Below are 22331 nucleotides of genomic sequence, written 5' to 3'. Positions count from 1 at the left end.
GACCTGATTGAAGTCGGACGCCTAACCGACTGCGCCACCCAGGCGCCCCTAATGTTTATTTTTGAGAGAGAGACAGAGACAGAGCTTGAGCAGGGAAGGGGCAGAAAGAGATGGAGACACAGAATCCAAAGCAGGCTCCAGGTTCTGAGCTGTCAGCACAGAGCCTGATGAGGGGCTTGAACCCACAAGCTGTGAGATCATGAACTGAGCTGAAGTCGAACACTTAACTGACTGAGCCACTCAGGTACCCCTAACACATTTTTTTAAGTAGCAATGACATGAAATACCATTCTTCCTTTTCTCTATATGTATTCATTTGGTGGCATGTGATATCTGTGGCAAAATTAATATGTATTTATTTTTCTACAACTTATTTTTCTATCAAGGAAAATAACACTAGATATTGAATTTGCTGTTTTAGACCTGTAACCAACAGTCTATAATTTCCTCATTAGACATTTAATCTAGTTGGGAAATAGGATATTTTATTAAAAAAGAATAAGGTAGGAAAAACTGGAATGGTGATGTGGGCTGTATTTGATCTGGTGTCCTTAAAGAAGTAATCTTGATATTTATTTATTTTTTATTTTTTTAATGTTTATTTATTTGGGGGAGACAGAGAGAGTGCAAGCAGGGGAGGGGCAGAAAGAGAGGGAAACACAGAATCCAAAGCAGGCTCCAGGCTCTGAGCTGTCAGCACAGAGCCCAATGAGGGGGTCGAACCTACAAAGCGCAGGATCATGAACCTGGGCTGAAGTCAGATGCTTAACCAACTGAGCCACCCAGGCACCCAGTAATCTTGATATTTCTTAACCTTTACCTTAGTCCAAGGTAGAAGAAGGAAAGGAAGTATTTCATGACTAGAGGAATTACTCTCATTTTATATCTTCCTTTCCCCTCAATCATAGTCAACTGAAGTGTTTGAAGTTATTAGGTCTGAAATCTTTTCTAGTTTTGGCCTTCTTCTAAAATCTGTAATCTATATAGGAAATCACTTTAAGCATTATTTAAATTTTGTGAAACAAAAGGGAAATTCAATACATGAATCCTGCTTCTTAATGTATCACTGACATTGTACCCTTAGACAATTACGTGACTTTATATTTTTTGTTTTTCTTTGTGTCTTGAATTTTGTCTATATAATGGGGAGATAATAAATGCCATTGCACCTGTTTATCTTCCAGAGATGCTATGAGAAATCTTCATTTGCACTACTGGGCTAAGTGGTTGATGTCACATTTTTGGAGAACCACAAGCAAACAAAACCAGGTTCAGAAGAAAGCTCTAACCATGAGTGAGAGTGTTAGCATCTGAATGATATCTTATCCTGTATGTTTCCAGAGAGCTGAACTTGGACCTGAAATGTACATTTCAGGAAATTTGAGTTCAGCTATCTATATTTAAGGAGGAACTTTTTTTTAACCATTAGAGCTTTTCTGAAATGGCAAGGAATAACATTCTATATTATTGGAAGTGTGTAAGTAGAGGCTGTGCAACCCAAATAGGGGGGTATTGGAGGAAATTCAGGTAGCAGAGGAAGAAGAGGTAAGATAGCTAAGATATCCACTCCAATTCTTGTATTTTAATTTCATTAGGTTATAAGGATCATTTTTCATTAAACAGAACTATTCTTGGGGAGCCTGGGTCAGTTAGGCATCCAACTCTGATTTCAGCTCAGGTCATGAACTCACATGGTTTGTGAGATCAATCCCCCATTGGGCTTCATGCTGACAGTACATGGACCTTCTTGGGATTCTCTCTCCCTCTTTCTTTGCCTCTTCCCCGCTCACCCACGTGCTCGTGCTGCCTCTCTCTTTCTCTCAAAAATAAATAAATAAACTAAAAAGCATAACTAATCCTGTGTGGTAAGATTCCAGGAATGATTATACCTGGTAGTATTAAGAGAATTAGAGAAAGACCTTTCAGAAATAGTAGCTCACCCTTGTGTTGCCGCATTTATAGTACTAAGTGTTAATTTTGTTATTGTCGAACACATTTTTGTAGTCAATGACTCAGTTTCCTAAGCTTTTGGTTAAAAAAATTAAAAGTGGACCTTTTAGAGAAGAGAAAGTTTTTTTGTTTTTTTTTAAGAGGCATGAGGATAGGGGAGTCAGTTTACCGTTACGAAGATAAAAATGAGTGTCAACACTCAGAGACAGTTTTCTGGCAGCTGTCAGGGACCAATGCTACAGGCAGCTGTCACACTTGGTACAGGATTCTTTCTAAAATTTGACATTTTTCTCTCCTTTAGCACCTACACTTTCTACCAGGAAAACAGACTAGTGAATAAAATCTGATCTCTGAAACTAAGAATAGAATTTTGTTAGCTGATATTCTTCATTGAATGTCAGTTACTTAATAGTATCAAAATAAAGGCAAGTTTACAACCACTTGAGTTAAAAATATGGTTACAAATTCTGTTGCTAATGAAAATGTTTGGTTTTGTTCATAGATGATTTATTTTAGAGTTAAGAGGTAAAAACCTTCACATGTGAACTTTGATGAAATCTCTATTAACCAGACTGCTGCCATTTCCAAGTTTAAATTTTATTTGTCGTCTACCCCCTTTCATTTAGCAGTGCATAAAATGCTAGAATCTCTGAGAAAAATCTTAGTATCTTTTTTTATTTTTGAATGTTTATTTATTTTTGAAGGAGAGAGAGAGAGACAGAGCATGAGCAGGGAAGGAGAAGAGAGAAAGGGAGACAAGAACCCAAAGTGGGCTCCAGGCTCTGCGCTGTCAGCACAGAGCCCAATGCGGGTCTCAAACTCACAAATCATGAGATCATGACCTGAGCCAAAGTCAGACACTTAACCAACTGAGCCACCCAGGCGCCCCAAAAAATCTTAGTATCTTAACAAAAATTCTAACTAGTGAAATTGTTTTAAATGGCATCTTCGCCAATGAAAAGAGAATCTGAAGGAATAAAAACAAATTGGAAACTGTCATTTCTCAGCAAACATATGATGAAGGCTTGTTTTCAATACTGGTAGAAAACAATTTGAGATTGTTAGTAAAGCTTTAAGACTCTGGAGTACTTGGAAAGCTACAGAAGAAATAACCTTTAATTTTCCAGTCAAATTCGTTTGTCAGCCATCTCAGTAATATAATAGATATAATTTTTATAACATTTGTTATTTAAAGGTCAAGGGAAAACACTAACGATTTAATTAAAACGTATGAGGAGATTGGTTATTTAATTGTAGGAAGGGCAGGAGGACAAATGATATGAAAAGAGTGTTTGCTAGGGTTTTCTGCTAGATTATAATTTTGGCTTTTAAATGAGATAAGAAAAATGGTTTTATCAAATGATACCAAAAAATCCTAATGGAAATATGATGCTAAGTATATTTGTGCACATACGTGTGAGTATACTTTAAAATATTTTATCTGGATGTTTGGCATCATGTGGTGTTTTATTTTATTTTATTTTTTTTACCCTCCAAAAAAGTCACAGTAATGTTTCAGTCAGTATGGAAGGTGTTGTCTAGATGCTTTATATCGTTGATTACTACATTAATGAAAACTATAACTTTTTCCTGAAATTCCAATTGTAGGAATTTTGGAAATATTGATAGAAGATTGCCATTGTTAAATTGTTTCCTGGTATAATACCTTTAGTTTTTTCTTGGTATTTAATTTTTATATGTGGTTTGATTTATTTTTTTCCTGATCCAGAGTTTTAATGTTTGTTTTAAAGAAATAGCTTTGCAGTGGTATCCCAAGCAACAGCAGGATATTCTAAAATCTAGAGCAGTGCCATTCAGTAGAACTTTCTGTGATGATGGAAAGGTTCCTTGTCTATGCTGTCCAGTATAGTAACCACTAGCCGCATGTTCTGTTGAGTACTTTAAATGTGGGTGGTGGAACTGAGAAACTAAATTTTTAATTTTAATTAATTTACATTTAAAGTTAAATCACCACATGTGGCTGGTGGGTACTGTATTGGATGACACAGTATTAGTATTAGTAATAGATCTAGAGCACGGCTTGGTAAACTTTTCTGTAAATGACAAGATAGTGACTTTTATAGGCTTTGTGAGTCATATAGTCTCTGTTGCAACTTTTCAGCTATGTACTCCATTGGAGTACAGAAGCAGCCATCGACAATACATAAATGAATGAGTTTGGCTGTGTGCCAATAAAACTTTATTTTTGGATACTGAAATTTGAATTTCATATAATTTTCCAGGGGCATGAAACAGTATTCTGATTGTTTTATCCATTTAAAAATGTAAAAACCACTCTTATTTCCCATGCTATACAAAAACAGGTGGTAAGCTGTAGTTTGCAGAACTTTGATCTAGAGTGTCTGTAAGGATCAATAATAGAGGTATAAAAATTCATGTGTTCATTCAATAAATATTTATTGAGTGCCCATCATGGTTGGGCACTATTTTGGGACCTGAAGATACAGCAAAATAGTAATAAAAAATACAGACAACATTCCTGTTGTCATGAACTTACATTCTGGTAGAGGGAGATAGGTTAAAAAAACAACAAAATATATGTGTATATATGTCAGGTGGTGACAATGAAGAAATTTTATGAAGAAAAATAAGGCAGGGTAAGAGAAAAGAAAGTGACAATGGAGGATGACATTTTATTTTTTTAATTTTTAATTAAGTTAACAATTTTAATTTTAGTAGAGTTAACACAGTGTTATATTAGTTTCAGATGTACAATATGGTGACTCAACAATTCTATACATTACTTAATGTTCATCATGATAAGTGTACTCTTAATCCCCATCACCTGTTTCACCCTCCCCCCTCCCCCAACAGAGGATGATGTTTTTGTATAGGATAGTTAGGTAAAGCTTGTTTGGTAAGGTGATTTTTGAGCACACATCTGAATGAAGAGAGGAATCTGGCCACATGGTGATCTGGGGGAAGAGCATTCTGGTCAGAAGGAAAGGTAAATGAAAAGGTCTTGAGGCAAGAGTATGATTTACCTATTCAAGTAACAGGAGAGATGTAGAAAATGAGGAGACTTATATTTGAACAAAATTAACACACCCTGGGATTCTTCTATCATCTGCACCAGTTATGATAAACATCAGTACAGGAAACTATATTTCAAAAGCAATACAGGGACCCTTCATTCTTAACTTTCTAGAGCATTCTTTTGGAAAATATTGTAAAGCTATGTTGACTGCCAACATATTAAAAAGATGGCAGTAATTTAACATTAAAAATATTTATATTTCAAATAGAAAAATTTTGAAGTGTTTTTTTTGGACTGAAGTGTAAAGAAATTACAAAATGATCCATTAAAAACTGGAAAGTTTTACTGTACTTAGAAATATTTAACAGGTTTCTGGTCTTCAGTTGGAATTTCTTTCACTATCTGTCTACTACTGGGCTTCATCATTTTATAAGGACCTTTGATTTCAGGTGGAAGAAATGTACTTCAATTTCTTTTGTCCTGTGTTTTAAATATTTTTTAGTACCCAAGAAGAATATCCATGTAGCCTGATAATAGATGGTTTTAATGTTTCCTTCAAGTTCTGAATGCTAAGGTAGTCAGAATCTCCTTTTTCTCTTAGAAACTGTACTCATTTGTTTCTGGTGTTATTTGTAGCACACAAAGGCCACTTGAAAAAATATTGAGAGCTATTTAAATGTCATTGTCAGGGGGTTTAAAAGGTTCAGGGGCTGGGACCTTTTTCCTTTAGGTCACCAAATTAAAAGCCATCTTGCTCTGTAGTAACTAAAGAATATTTTCACATGAAGGTTGTTTATGTGAAACCTTTGAGCTAGTTTTTTTTCTTTTCTTTTTTTTTTTCCTGTTAAGAATCCCTTTAGTGTGCAGGTTAAAAGTTTCACATTTAGCTTTTTTTTAATTTAAAAAAATACTATCAAACTTACAGAAAAGTTGCGATATAGTACAAAATTTTTTTTTCAGAAGCTTTGAGAATAAGTTGCTGACACAGTGCCCTATAATCCTTGAATACTTTAACGTACTAAAGTATACTTCTTCTATATAACCACAAAACAACGTCCAAATCGGGATACATTACTACCATTTAATCCTCAGACCCCCATTCAGATTTGTCCATTTGTTTCTACGGTGTTATTTATTGCAGGAGGATTCAGCTCACAATCACACATTGGATTTAGTTGTCAAGTCTCTTCACTCTCCTCAGTCTGGAACAGTTTCTTAGTTCCTCAGTCTTTCATGACTTGACACTTTTGAGGATTACAAGCCAGTTATTTTGTAAACTATTCCTCAATTAGAGTTCCTTTTCTCATGGTTAGATTCATGTTATGTGTATTTGGCAGCAATATCATAGAAGTGATGCTGTGTTCAGATGGCACATAATTTTCATTGGTCGCGTTACTGATGATGATCACTTTGTTCAATTACCATGGTGTCTACCAAGTTGTTTACTATGTGGTTGCTCTTTTCATCTCTGTAATAACAAGTATTTTGGGAGAAACACTTTGAAACTGTATAAATACTCCATTCATCATCTGACTTTCATTTTATTTACTTATTAATGTCAATTTGGACTCATGAATTTGTTTTTTTTTCAATGAGTTATAATCCAATACCATAATTTTTATTTTGATACTTCCCCGTCTCAGATTTGGCCAGTGGAAACCCCTTCAAGATAATGTCTATATCCTCTAATATATCCTCTTCATTTTGTAGGCACTTCCATACTTTGTGACACAACAAAATGTTCCAGACCCATTATGTACTTTTCCCTGCCCAAACCCTAGAATAAGCCATTTCTCCAAGAAGCCTGGATCCTTTAAATGGAGAATGATATTTAGAAATTAATATCTGGGGGCACCTGGGTGGCTCAGTCAGTTGAGTGTCCAACTCTCGGTTTTGGCTCAAGTCATGATCTCGCAGTTCATGAAATTGAGCCCCGCATCAGGTTCTGCACACTGACAGTGTTGAGCTTGCTTGGGATTCTCTCTCCTTCTCTCTGTCCCTCCCCACACAAGCTTGCATGCTCTCTCTTTCTCAAAAAAAAAAAAAAATTAAAAAAATTTAGAAGTTAATATCTGGATGCTAGAAGTTGGTGTAATGTTACCACTCCCAGGTGCTCTCAGTGGACAGGGCTAGGGATTATATGTATGTATATCCATACATACACGTAGACATCTATATTTGATATTTATTTATGTAGAGTAGAAGCCATGCATTCACACCAGTACCTTCATTTCCAGTACAGTACCACAGGCTTCCATATTTGTAACTCCCTTCTCTGACAGAGAAAAATCTGGCTCTTATTACCTTATTGTAGTCACTTATTTGATCAATCCTCCTTTATATAACCAATCATCCATTGCCACTACCATCCCTTCATCAGCACAGATGCTTTCCTTGCCTCGTTTGGGTTCTTACATCCTGTACCATAGCAACTATGCTATTGGACACCCTTTTCAACTGCTCAGGCTCTGACACCTCCATGTAAAACTATACCTAATAAGTGGATCCCTTCTTCACCCCTCTCAAGTTCTTGCACTGAACTTGCACTGAACTTGCACTGGAGTGATCCTGTGCATAGAAGCTCTCCCCACTGTCCCCATGTGCTCACACCCATTTAAGCTCTGAAAACCCACACCAGACCACCTCTATGTACAAATGTCCTATTCACTATGCTCAGGCTGTGACTCATACTAGGCTATCCCTTATCTTGGATACCCTTTTTATCCCTCTTGGACTCCAGCACTGCACATGAGGCAATTCTCCAGCCTGAATGCCCTCTTTAGCCTATTCATGCTCTGATTTACATGCTGTCTGCCATGTAGAATCCCTCCTTACCTCATTCAGACTTCCCACCCCATATAGTCATACTCTCACACAGCCTGCCCTGGGCTGCTTCCATTCCTTACATGGACATTCTTCTTCCACATCTTGGGTTTTGACACCCCATACTAGGCTGCCCCTTTGCTTATTTAAAAAATATGTGTATTGGGGCACCTGGGGCGTGGTCAGTTAAGCGTCCGACTTCGGCTCAGGTCATGATCTCACGGTCTGTGAGTTCGAGCCCTGCGTCGGGCTCTGTGCTGACAGCTCAGAGCCTGGAGCCTGTTTCAGATTCTGTGTCTCCCTCTCTCTGCCCCTCCCCTGTTCATGCTCTGTCTCTCTGTCTCAAAAATAAATAAACGTTAAAAAAATTTTTCAAAATGTGTATTTTCCCTGCCTTTATGCTTTGGCACTATCATCTAATGGATAATATGTCAAAAATTTAAAATTAGAATGTAAGCAGAGTAACTATATTTTTCAAAACAAAAATTGAAATAAGACTAGATAATAGTATAGAATATTTGAAATTAATACTATCCTGAACAGTTTTGGGTATATGATCATTATTAAAATAAGGAACAAATAAGATTTTCTAGCAATGGAGTGATAGATTCTGAACAAAATATGAAAAAATCTATTACCTGAAGGCATAGGAAAATGACAAAAACAACCTGCTTTTATGGTTCTTTGTTTTAACTCAAGGGTTGGCATCAATTTTAGCCTTGGGGTGACCAAAACGTGAGTAGATAATCCATAGTTATACTGACTTAAAAAGTCATAGCAGCCGCAGCAGCTGGGAAAGAAGGAGGGAAATCCTGGTACGAAAAAGGCAGAGAGGGATTTTTTATCTATAAATTTTCTGGCTAATCCAGATCTCTAGCTGATTCTTGAACCACACATATATGGGTCATGCTCTGAGCAGCCCATCTGAGGCTAAAATATTGAACAGAGATTTATGCCTCTCCAAGACCAACCAATTTCCCTGAGACTGTGAAAATTCTCTGTTCTGGAAAAACCCTCAATCCCAGGCATTCTGGGACATTTGGTTACCTTCAGTGCTGCTCACTATAATGAAACAAAATTCAAGTTTGAACCTACGTAAGTTAACTGCATGCTTTAAAAAGTAAAATGAATAAAGAAAAAAAAACTTCCTATACTATTCAGAGGAACATAACAGAATCCACAAATTCTGTAACATATCATTTATAATGTCCAGGGTACAATCCAAAAGTATTAAGTCATGTGAAGAAGCAGGAAAATGTAACCCATACTCAAGATAAAAGGAAGTCAATGGTAACTGACTCCAAGATGACATAGGTATTGGAATTGGAAGGCAAGAATCTTAAATAGCTATGCTAATTATGCTCAAAGATGTAAAGGAAAATATGCTTGTAATGAATTAACAAATAGGAAATCTTGGCAGAGAAACTATGACAAAAGAACAAAATGGAAATCTGAGAACTAAAAATTATAATATCTGAAATAGAAAACTCATTGGACAGACTTAACAACAAATCAAGATGACAGAAGAAAGAGTAAGTGCATTTGAAGGTATATCAATGAAAGTATTCAATCTGAACAACAGAGAAAATAAAACATTGGGGTGGGGGAAGAACAGAGCCTCAGGGAATGTGGGGAAATATTAAAAAGTCTAACATATATGCAGTTGAAGTCCTAGAAGGAAAGGAGCAAGAGGATGGAGAAGAAAAACTATTTGAAGAAATAATAACTGAACATTTCTCAAGTTTAGTGAAAAACATAATTTTACAAAAGCTCAGTGAGAGAGAGGGCCAAGTGGGATAAATTCAAATAAAATAATATGTAGGCATATCATAGTCAAACTGCAGAAAACCAAAGGTAAAGGGATAATCTGGAAAGCATTCAGAGAAAAAGAATACATTGTATATAGGAAAGCAATAATACAAATATCACTGACTTCTCATCAGAAACAATAGAGCCTAGAAGGTAGTAGAATGTCATCTTTAAAGTGCTGGAAGAAAACTGTCAACCCAGAATTCTGTATCAAGTAAAAATATCCTTTAAAATTGAAGGCAAAATAAAGATATTTCCAAATAAATGAAAACTAAGAAAAGTTGCCACTCACATAGTTGCATTACTAGAAATGCTAAGGGAAGCTCTTTTGACTGAAGAGAGATAATACCAGATGGGAACTCAAGTCTTCAGGAAAAAAAGAAAAGTACTAGAAATGTTAAGTATAAAGTTCTAATTTTTTCTTCTTAATCTCTTTAAAATACAATTGCTGTGTAAATAATTCCTTTTATTCTCCTTGAGGTGGTTTTTAGGGAGGGTAGAGGAAAAGAACAGTCCTGCTCTGAAGGGGAAATCTGCTAAACCTTCTAAAATAGTATCCTTATTAAATTTAGAATCCTCAAATTTGAAAAAAAATTAAGTAGCTAATATTTATAATCCTTTTCTTTTCAGATATAAAACCAAATGTGGAACTGAAAAGCACTCAGGAACAGCCTGTGCCCACAGGTAACATCAGGTCTTTCCTTTCTAGAAATATACCTTTACTGAAATTACCAAAGAAAGATGAATATTCTGATTATAGTAAAAATGCTATAGAAATGTGTTGGGAAAAAACATAGTTGTCTCTTTCTGATACAAAAATAACTCATCCATTTACATTATATAAATTATTTGGCATCATAGGGCCAAACCTAATGTTGATCACTGTTTGTTTGTTTTTTCCTTTTAATTATTTTTAACTGACTAGTTTACATAAAAGCAGTTTTTGTTGACCAATGTAGTAGCTTATGTTTCATCAGCTTGTGCTTTTCACTCTAGATAGTGGTCAGCAAACTTTTTGGTGAATGGCAAGATAGTAAATATTTTAGACTTTGTGGGCAATATAGGATCTCTGTCACCTATTCCTCTTTATGTTTTTTGCAACATTTTAAAAATGTAAAAACCATTCCTACTTCCTGGGCCCATATAAAAACAAGCCATTGCTTGTGGTTCTCAGGCCATAGTTTGCTGACTCCTGCTCCAGAATAAACTAGAGACATTTAAAATAATCTATTTCCTAAAAATAACTTCCATGTTTCCTAGATTGATTAACCCACTTTGTTTGGATCATAATTTGTGCTACATTACAAAATTAACCACTGGAGTACTTTTTTGTTATTATCAATTATAACCTTATATTTTAATTGAACCAGGACCTCATGTTAGTTGTTCAGGTGTGCACTTTATGTTAGTCACTTTAAGCTTGAGAAAAGTGAACTACTATTTAGAACAGTGTCTTATTGTTCATAGAGTACATGTTACAATATGCAGAAGTTAGGAGTTTAATGTGTTTATAAATCAAAACATGAGTCCATTATAACCATATTTTCAGCATCTGTTAGTCATGGATTTTATGAAATATGTTTCTATTTTACTCCTGTATTCCAGCACAAGTCCTGCTCCATCTGTTAGGTCACAGGTGAGCTGGAAGGAATACCACTGCAGAGTTTCTAGTCACTTCTCCTATTTCACCTAGCGTAAATGCCACAGGATTCAGTTTCTTTGACTATTTGTTGTAGGTAGTAGGTACTCAATAAATATTTTATAAACATTAGAAAGGAGTTTGATAGAGGGACACCTGGGTCTCTCAGTCAGTTAAGCGTCCAATTTTGGCTTAGGTCATGATCTCACGGTTCGTAGATTCAAGCCCCATGTCGGACTCTGTGCTGATGGCTCGGAGCCTGGAGCCTGCTTTGGATTCTGAGTCTTCCTCTCTCTCTGCCCCTCCACTGCTCATGCTCTGTCTCTCTTTCTCTCAAAATAATAAATTAACGTTAAAAAAAAGAAAAGAGTTTGAAAGTGAATAAGTTTTTAGTTTATTTCTTTTGTTAATATCTTTTTAAGCTACTATGCTTGTACATGAAATAATACGCCACATTGTTCCTTTTTTCTAATGTCTAATAATATCAGTATTTATTGTACAAAAGTATATTTCTGTTAAACTTGATTTTTAACAAGTTTGCTGTTTGTTTAAGCATGCTTTTATTATGTCTGCTCCCTTTCACTTGTGAACTCACATAATACTTTGTATTTCCCTTACTCTCTTGTCTGAGTCTACATTATACTTATGATCTTGTCTTAATCTATATTTGCCAATTATAAGCTCCTTGAGGACAGGAATTATTACTTATTCATATCTATGGCCTTTTCAGCATTTAGTAAATGTTCAAAGAAATAAAGGAACTTGAGGGCCAATATGTTTTCCACAGAATCACATTTATAATGTGAACAGAAAAGGAAAATAGGATTTGATATACAGTTGCTTATGGGTTTCCTCTTAGGAAAGCATCTTCCCAAATCAGATTATGCCAGTATTTTTGAGCTCAGTATTTCTCATCACTACACAAATACTTCTTGGTCATAAATAACAATAGCATCCTACTGAATATTGTGAGACATACCAAAAGAGAGAGAATTTCTGTCAGGAAGGAACATGAATACATTTTAACTCAGGTGCACCCTGGGCATATTTCTAAACCTCAAGAGTTATCATATATATTCCACTTGGTGTATATATGAAAGAATTCTGTCTATCATTGAGATATTGTGCTGAAATGGGAGTCTACTTAATACATGTTTATAAAAACCCTTTAAAATTTGACTGAATAGTTAAAATTCTTTTTATCTCCTAGAAGGTCCAGTGATTTTGAATGACTACGATTTAACCAAACCTCATGAAACAGAAAATGCAGACAGTGTGGAAGGCCCAACCAATGAAGATGAAGATATAGGAGGTGAGCCATTGAGTACAAACTAAAACTGGTTATAGATATGGTTGAGGCTAAATATGTGGAAGAAATTAGAAACTTGCATTTGTGGGTTGAGTTGAAAGTAATTAAGTTTTGTTCATTTTACGAATATTAATATTTAATAATTTGCTAAAGGGTATCAGCAAACTTTGAGAATTTAAGGTGCTTATTCAGTATTCAAGTTATACTAACTTCATTTCTAAAATGTTTATTTGACTCTTTTCTGTTGTAAAAATAATACATGTTCATTATAGAAATTGTGGGGTATTTCCCAGCACCAACAACCAATTCTCCAATTCTTCAGAGAATAACTGGGTGTCCCACAATTCCATTAAATTCTCATACTAACTCCTGGAATTAGCAAAGAACCCACATGTTAAAAGCTCAGTCCCACAAGACTGTCCTCACTTTAGACACCAGTTGAAACTACCAGGTCTCCATGTTACCTACATTTCTGTCCAGCTTGGCTACAAATGCAGGGTTTTCCACACCCACTCTCCTCAGGTTTAATAAGTTGCTAGAATGACTCAGAGAATTTAGGAAAGTGCTTTACTATTACTAGTTTATCATAATGGATACAATTCAAGAACAGCCAAATGGAAGAAATGCATAAAGCAAAGTATGTTTAAGACTTTTTATAGAGCTCAGTCTTCAGAACCTACCCAGTGCCCCCCTATCACTTTGTCTTTCTGGTGATGAACCCATCCTGACTAGGGCCCTTACCCTAACTCACCTCATTAGCAGAAACTTAGGTGTGATTGAAAAGAGATTATTATAAATAACAAAAGATACTCCTGTCACTCAGGAAGATTCCAAGGTTTGGGAGGACTCTTGTGCCAGGAACCTGGGACAAAGACCAAATATATTTTTGTATTTTACCATAGGCTACCCACTGGTCTTTGAGCACAAATCTCTTGTAACAAAGGATCATAGGGGCGCCTGGGTGGCTTAGTCCATTAAGCATCCAACTTCGGCTCAGGTCATGATCTCGTGGTTTGTGAGTTTGAGCCCCACACCTGGCTCTGTGCTGACAGCTCAGAGCCTGGTGCTTGCTTCAGATTCTGTGTCTCCCTCTCTCTCTGCCCCTCGCCTGCTCACTCTCAAAAATAAATGAAACACTAAAAATTTTTTTACAAAAGGATCGTAAAAGTCAAGATACTGGCACATTACTACAGTCACATTCAGTCATTAATAATTATTCTGGTCCATCATCATATCATTTGAAAATGTCTCCCAGGGTGAGGTCACTCAGGTTTACAGCCTTCCATTTGATTTTGTCAGGTTCCAAAAACATGAGTGGTCTCAGCAATGTATGGCTTCACCTTTTCAGCATCTGGTATAATTGAACTGAGAGACAATATTTACAAGTTTCTTGTTCTGAGCCTCTCTTGACATTTTAATATAATACTGGATTTCCTTCATTACATAATCCATTGATTGATTTCTTTACCCTCAGCTACTATTCCTTCTTCTCTTCATCTACCTGAACTTTTCCACTTTTGGAAGGAACATGAGGTTTAGCTGCTGTGCTGGTCTAGATTGCAGGCAACAATACTAGTATAGCAAGTGCCTCCCCCTCAATCCACTCCTGTTCATATAGGGTAGAGTTACTTAGGTACAGAACTAGCAGGCTATTTTTGCCACTAGCAGTATAGCTGCAGTCACTGTTAACCTCAGTTTTGCCAAATGGAGTGAAGCCACAACCTACCCTATCAGGCCTTTAGGAATTCTGACATAAAGGTTTAAAACTGTAGCTACTTGGGACGTGTGGGTGGCCCAGTTGGTTAAGCGTCCAACTTCGGCTCAGGTCATGATCTCACAGTTCATGAGTTTGAGCCCTGCATCAGGCAATGTGCTGATAGTTCAGAGCCTGGAGCCTGCTTCGGATTCTGTATCTCCGTCTCTCTCTCTCTGCCCCTCCCCTGCTCACTGTCTTTCAAAAATAAATAAACGTTAAAAATTAAATAAACAACAAACCTGTAGCTACAGTTTCTTGCTTAGGAATCATCTCCATTTCTGTCATTTGTTGCAGCGCTGGTCCTATGACTACTGCATCAGGTAGGAAAGAGAAAGCTGAGGTGATGTGGGGAAGAAAAAAAAAGTATGGTCATGAAACCAGTGTCCTCTCCTCTTAGGAAGAATTATAGTCATACCAATATTTCCCCCCCCCCCTCCCCACCATGGAAAAAATTGCATAGTCATACTAGCATCCTCTTCCATCTCTCTTCCCCAGATTCACCAGAAAAACAGGAATCTGTCAACAGGGACATTCCCTTAACCCTGCTCATGTTAAGTGTGAGCACACATTCTTGAAGACATGTAAACCAGCCAGCCCTTCATGTCTACACATTCCCGTTTCAAACAACCAGTGTTTCAGTTGCCTGTTCCAATTCTCTATGAAACTATTCTTCTGAGGACAGTATCTCTCTGCCCATCATTTGACATTATGGACTGTAAAGTGTGTTCTTGTCCCAAAGAAATGTGATTTGGTGGCCCAAATTGGTGCAGTATCTTCTGATCTGGGTTGTGGGGTTTTGTTTGTTTGTTTGTTTTTTGGGTTTTTTTGGTTTTGTTTTGTTTTTCAGTACCCTGACTATTTGCATCTACAACCAGGTAAGCAATACACAGTCCAGAGTCAGTGTCTATTCTGTCAAAAACCATTTGTAAGCCCCCTGGGGCTACTGGCATTGGTTCAGTGTAATCCACTTGCCAGCTATGTATAGGGCCTTACCTCTGAGGAATCTTCCCCATAGCCATCGGAAGCCTCTGTCTCTCTTGTTGGCAGATAGAACAGTTATTGTTGGCATTTTGAGCCTCAGAGAGTGCGAAAGGAATATGTCCAGATTCAGCCCTCTGTATTTCTGTGGTTCCCAAATGTCTATACCTTTCATGGACACCATTTGGCCACTTCAAGTAAGTGCACTGTGATATCCACTTGGTTCCAATCCCCTTCCAAACCTGGAAGGGGATTCTTCTGATGGGCATTGACATGTCCTACTTTAATGCACTCCTCAGATTCCTGTAGTGATTTCCATACGGTCATGCCCTATATGGGCATCGCTTTAAAAGACCAGTTTTCAAGGCACCTGGCTGGCTCAGTCAGTAGAGCATGTGACTCTTGATCTCAGGGTTGTGAGTTAGAGCCCCACACTAGGTGTAGAGATTACTTAAATAAATAATCCTTATAAATATAAATAAATAAATAAATAAATAAATAAATAAATAAATAAATAAATAACGAGTTTTCCTTCTGCCTATCCATATGGCCTGGCCACTGGCCATCACTCATGAATCAGGTAAAAACCAAAATGTGGAGGCTTTTGTCATTGTTAAAATTCTTCCATCACTGCTAGGAAAACAGCATGTAATTCATCCCACTGAACTGATGTTTTTACATCTTCAATCAGAGTGGTGGTCTTCCAAACAGGATATTGTTCATTTACCTTGGAACAGCTATCCAGCAGCTCTTTGCTGGTCAGTCAGTAGCTGTTTATCGGGCACTTCTAAGCAATGATAGAATCTGGCAGCCTCATACAGTTCCAAAGTCAGTCCTGGGAGAGAAGAGGCTCACTGCTTGTCAGTACCTCCTGCTTGCATTCCTCAGGTAGCATAATCCTGCATAAACCATTTCCATTTTATTGTGGAACTGTCTTGGGTATTGCCCTCCCAGAAGCATTAGAGCATTTCTGTGACATCACCTAAGATATCATGGGTATGCCAGATGTTAAGATTGTTTTTTTTCCGCAGTCATAGGGCAGTTTCAATTGCCTCTACTAATTGCCTCTAAAATGGAATTCTTGATTCCACCATCCCAACAGTCATCGCTGGGAAACACTTGCAGACTTTTGCCATAAAGCCCAGTCTATGCTCCATATGGACCCATCATCTGTCCCCACCAGCGCTGCAGCTTCTCTTCTACACTGTGGACTTGGGCAAGCTTATCCATCCCCATTTAGAATGTCCAATTAATAGGACAGATTTACATGACTTCTGTCTCATGGAAACAATTCCCCAGTCAGACACAATGCCCATGCCCATAACACATTCAGGTGAAAGAGATGCAGCCACTTCAAACATACCAGCTTTCCTCCAGACTTTCACATTAGTCTTTCAACCCTTCCATTCTTAACTGTAGCCTCCATCAGGACTTTATGAACAGGTTTTAGTTTTATAAAATGAAGTAAGGGAGATGTTCCCCAGTCAGACATAATATCCATTCCCATAACACTTTCAGGTAAAAGAGACACAATTTCTTTAAATACAGCCTATTTCTGGGGTGCCTCGGTGGCTCAGTCAGTTAAGCATCTGATTCTTGATTTTGGCTCAGGTCATGATCTCACAGTTCGTGAGACAGAGCCCTACATGGGTCTGCACTGAGGTCTGCGCTAATAGCCAGAGCCTGCTTGGGACTCTCTTTCCCTTCTCTCTCTGCCGTTGGCCCCCTTGCATGCCCTTGCTGTCTCTCAAAATAAATAAATAAACTTTTGGGGTGCCTGGGTGGCTCAGTCGGTTAAGTGTCCGACTTTGGCTCAGGTCATGATCTCACAGTTTGTGAGTTCGATCCCCACGTTGGGCTCTGTGCTGACAGCTCAGAGCCTGGAGCCTGCTTCAGATTGTGTCTCCCTCTCTGCCCCTAAACTGCTTGCTCACTCACTCTTTCTCTCTCTCTCTCTCTCTCTCTCTCTCAAAAGTAAATAAAATACTTTTCAAAATTAAAAATAAATAAATAAATAGACTTAAAAATAATAAGCAGTCCAATTTCCACCAAGCCTCCCCTTTAATCCTATCAACCCTTACATTTTTATATTCTCTCAAATTGGAGGCTCCTATAAGGCTTCACATAACAAGCCACAGTGAATGAGGCTTCCATGTCAGGGAGTCCCAGAAACTTTTCTTCTTCACCCTCCTAACCATTTTACCCCTTCACATGCTGAAGACTTTAGGTCCCTAGTTAGAGGTTGAGCCCATCCCTTTTGTCATGACAAAGATTAATCTGTCCGACTATTGCCCTAGCTGATTTCAGATCAGATTTCTGTTTGTAATCTTTGCCTTCTGGCTTTGTAAGTTCCTGTACACTGAAGAGAAGAGTGGACTCGTTTGGAGCCCTTTAAGGGAGGCGGTCCCTTTGGTCTACCCAACCTTGCACACTGCTGTCTTAAGACCTTAAGACCTTTGTTTCAACCCCATCAATATGTTTCCTTTATCCTGTTTCTTAATAACAATCTCAAGATTTTCACCCTGCTGAGATGAGTCCTTTGACTCTCCCCTTTATTTTTCTTCTTTGCTTTGGACTTACCAATGTTTGCTTTATTCTTCTTATTTCTTAATAACCATTTACAATTTTCCACCTTGCTGGGACAAGTCCCTTGACTCTCCTTTCTGCCTTTTCTCATTTTCTTGTTAATTAACCTAATGTTTTTATTAGCATCTGTAAAACCCAAGAGGGGAAGCTAAGGCAGCAGATTCACTCAGGTTTCTTGGACTGTTACTTGATTTTGCAGCAGGAAGGTTACACGGGGTGCCTGTGCAAAAAGGCAGAAAACTGTGTTTTCTTAGATTCTGTATTTGTCTCTTTGGCATCCATTCACCACAGGACCAGTTTTATTAACTGCATTGTCTTATATTCTGTATTTTGGATGCTTTGACATTTGGGGTCCTTACAGACCTGAGGAAAGGCTGCTTTTCCCGGGGATAGCCAATTCTTACAGATAGCAGAGGGGTTAGCCAGGATCATGCTTTTCATATACAAATCAACGAATCTGGAGTCTGTATGTCTCGCCCATCTTCTTACCTAACTCTCATACACCAAGTTAATATTTCCTCTGCCCAAAATCATCTTACAATGAAGTATATCAGATAACTAGAGACCATTCTATGTCCCAAAGTCTTCCAGAATTATTCAAACCAGCCAATCCTAAACTATTTACTCTGCCTACCTTGCCTTTTCTCAGAAACTCCAATAAAAACGCTAGCCTAGGATTTCCTTCACTGCTCTTTTCTGCCTCCTGACTGCCACTGGTACTTTCCCCTGTGACCCTGTGTGGCATGTGGCAGTACCCTTCTATGAGTCCTGTGAGTATAATAAACTTCTTCCTTCAAATCTTTGTTCTCATCTCCTCTTATAGCTCTACCAGCTTCGCCATACCATATCCAATATGCATGTTCTTAGAATACCCCTTTAAACCACAGCATTTACCATGACCAGGGTAACAGGCACATTCCATGAATGAATATGTCTGTTATCATAAAGCCAATCCTATATGGCTTACATACAAAGTATATCAGCTGTTACACTTCGTGTTCCACTCAACATTTATAAATGGAGGCAGATAGTCCTCTTCTCAGGGTAAACAGACCCTACAGTGGTTTTATCTAGTCCACCAGACTGCTGTGTGTCTGGATCATGTATAGCCATCTGTGATTATTCCATAGTGAGTTGTGGGTTGGGTATCAACTCAAACATGTTCTTCTTCTCTGTAGAATTCAAAACCAAATATACTTGCTCTAAATTAGTCACTCTTACTGTCCATTTTAGTAATGGCTCTTCAAGAAGCTGATGATACTGATTTACAAAATGAGATGCCTTCACACTATACCCCCTGATTTCAATAGTTTCTTGGTTTTTCCCTCCCTCAGTGTGAACTCTCTTTTTGGTGACCAGAGGTCTTAGAGGTCCTCTCTGTTGTTACCTCAACATTTTACCTTTTGGGGGAGGTTTTAGCCTAATATCTGAAGCTTAAGCCAGCCAAAGTCTGAGCTTGGTCTAACATTAAGGTTTGAGCCAAAACTCTCTTTTCATTTCATTTTCATTTTCATAGTAACCAATTTCACCTTTTTCCGATTGGTTTGCATTTCTTTATGAATCCAGTGAACCACTCCCCAGGAATTGGATCCATTTCTGAAAACCCTTGGTAATTTTACCTTTAGTAACTAATCATAACATAGCTCCTTAACCTAACATGAGTCATCACATGGCCAGGACTCAGAAGTCCCTAATTTCTTGCCCTTTCTTCCTTTTTCTTCCCAAACCACATGTTTCCAAGAGCCAGACTGTTCTAGCAAATCCCACTCCTGACACCAATTCTGGGATTTTTTTTTTTCTTTTCCAACACCAACAACCAATTCTTCAGACTCCAATTGGGCATCTAAAAATTCAATTCAATTATCATACTAACTCCTGGAGCATAGAACCCACAGGTTAAAGGCTCAGTCCCACAGAACCCACAGGTTAAGAGCTCAGTCCCACAAGACTACCCTCACTTTAGATACCAGTTGGAACTACCAGGTCTCCATGTTACCTGCACTTCTGTCCAGCTTGGCTACAAATGAAGGATTTTCCGTACCCACTCCCCTCAGGTTTGATAAGTTGCTAGAATGACTCAAAGAATTTAGGAGAAATTTTTACTTAATGTTTCTAGTTTAGTATAAAGGTCCAACTCAGGAACAGCCAAATGGAAGAGATGCATAGAGAAAGGTATGGAGTGGTGGGGCATAGAGCATCCATGCCCTCTCTGGGCACACCACCCACCCATCATCTTGATGTGTTTACCAATCCAGAAACTCTCTGAATCTCATTATTCAAGAGTACTTATAGAGCTCAATCTCCAGTCCCTACTCCCCTTCCCAGAGCTTGGTGGTTGTGACTGTAACCCTTAACCCTTAACCACTTGGTCTTCCTGGTGACTATCCCATCCTGAGGCTAACTAAGGGCCCCATCCTAAGTTCATTAGTATAAACTCAGGTATGATTGAAAGGAGGTTGTTATGAATAACAAAAGACACTCCTGTCACATAGGAAATTCCAAGGGTTTTAGGAACTCTGTCAGGAACTGGGGACAACGACTAAATATATTTTTATATTTTACCACAGTTTGGAAAGTTCATAGAAAGAAAAAAGAAAAAATCACCTCTATCCTTGCCACCCAAATATAGTCTGTATCAGCAGTATGGAAAACTTCTAGGCTTTTTGTGAATTTGGAACACTATATTTATATTAACATTGCACACATTTTATGCTAATATTTATGTTGATAAATCCGATCACTATTCCTTTATGAATGTCACTCAGATCTCATCTTAGATGTCATTTCTTCAGAGAGATTTTCCCTAACAACCCAGTGACTGTTCTTTTTTATCCAGTCGCTATTTTAACACACTACCCTATTTTAATTCTCTGCATGGCACTTACCGTGGATAATTTTGGAGTTTTATTTATTTCTTTATCCCTCTACCTTTTATGAGCCAGGATCTTGGGCTGTCTTTTTCACTGCTAGATATTTGTAGCACCTAGAATAGTACTTGGCTCATAGTAGGGTGTACAATAAATATTTGTCAAATAAGTAACTAAATGAGTACATTAGGTTAATTATACATGTGTATCTATGTGTTTCATAAAGGAAGAAAAGAAAAAAAAAGAATGTTTGAGATCTTTTCCTTTTGTCTTAGATTCTTAAGGGACCAAGAAATATAATTCTGTGTCTAAAACTTCTGAGATTCAAATCACAGCTTCAACTAACATTCCAGCTCTGCCTAGCTGTACATTAATTTGTACCAGTTCTTAACCACAGAGACTGAAAAAATGCTGCCTGGCACAGGATGTGGTCATTTGTGCTGAGGAAAGGCATACAATGTTCTATCAGTTTTATGCAACCTCTTGAAGATGCCATCCATGGAGTCACACTCAGAATGAGGCAAACAATAACTGTGCCTTTGGCTTGCATTTTTCTGAATTAGTGTTTCTGAGTTCTGGTAGGTGATGCCATTTAAGTTTATGTTTGAACTTTTGGTCAGGAAATTTATAATTTATGTTAGAATTTGCTCTGGATTCAGAAGTAGCTTGTGAGTTTTATGTTTTCAGGTGATCAGAAAAAAAAAAAAAACCAACAGGTTAAACACTCAAACATAAACAAAACACCAAAGAATTTCATTCAACAATAGGAATTTAAAACAAATATTGTAAAAACTCATGTGATACAGCACTTCTCTGGGAATCCATACAATAGATTCCAGTCCTCTGCATTTTGACCCTGCTCCAGACATGCTTCCAAGGAGAAAAGAGAGAGATTCAGCCTCTGTGGTCCACTCAATCAATTTGGGTCATCTTCAACTGCTGTAGCTTCTGGTGCCATTTCTATTGCCTTACCTCCAATTCGATGTCAGTGATGATTGGGATATTGGTGTATTTTTCTCAGTTGTTAGGGGTCTGGGAGTGTCATAATGGTTCTTGGTAGAGACTAGAAGATATAATCAATGATTCTAAATGGTTTGGGAAAGAGAGAAGAAATGGCTGTTTCCTCTAAGCCTGATTTAAAAAGAAAAGAACAGGGGTGCCTGGGTGGCTCAGTTGGTTAGGCATCTGACTTGGGCTCAAGTCATGACCTCACAGTTTGTGAGCCTGAGCCCCGCGTCAGGCTCTGTGTTGACATCTCAGAGCCTGGAGCCTGCTTCAGATTCTGTGTCTCCTTCTCTCTCTGCCCCTCCCCAACTTGTGCTCTGTCTCTCTATGTCTCTCAAAGAATAAGTAAATGTAAAGAAAAAAAAAGAAATGAACAGGCTAACTTTAGCATTATTTTATTATTTCATTATTAAACTCCAAACTGATTATTGTACTGTTAATGCTAGCACTTAATCTGAATCATATACCTTTGGAAAAGGATGTTACAAGGTCTCTGCTTTTTAAAAAGATAAAATATGATCAGTACATACAAATTATACATGCTATATTGAAAAATAATAGAACTGAAAAGTAGCATTGCCTGATAAAAGATATGCCTATTGTGTAATAAG

The 22331-nt window shown here is 37.6% G+C and overlaps 1 protein-coding gene across 4 annotated transcripts in view; it reads left to right on the top strand.

The window, feature by feature from the left end:
- The window catches only part of IKZF3 (IKAROS family zinc finger 3), a 92219-nt gene that overhangs the window by 17682 nt on the left and 52206 nt on the right, over window positions 1-22331 (top strand). For 2 of the 4 annotated variants that reach the window (XM_045044264.1, XM_019817824.3), the window contains exons 2-3: window positions 10211-10264; window positions 12433-12531. Coding sequence is in view for 2 of the 4 variants with exons in the window: in XM_019817824.3 (XP_019673383.1) it covers window positions 10211-10264; window positions 12433-12531 (153 nt within the window). In the remaining 2 variants the exon portion in view is untranslated. Of the gene's footprint in view, window positions 1-10210; window positions 10265-12429; window positions 12532-22331 lie in introns of all 4 variants that reach the window. The other 2 variants (XM_045044263.1, XM_019817823.3) reach the window with 1 other exon arrangement.

Source organism: Felis catus, chromosome E1 (genome assembly GCF_018350175.1).
Source record: "Felis catus isolate Fca126 chromosome E1, F.catus_Fca126_mat1.0, whole genome shotgun sequence".
NCBI classification, from domain to species: Eukaryota; Metazoa; Chordata; class Mammalia; order Carnivora; family Felidae; genus Felis; species Felis catus.
The sequence above is the reverse complement of the archived record's forward strand: the minus strand, read 5'-3'. Positions and strand labels throughout refer to the sequence as shown.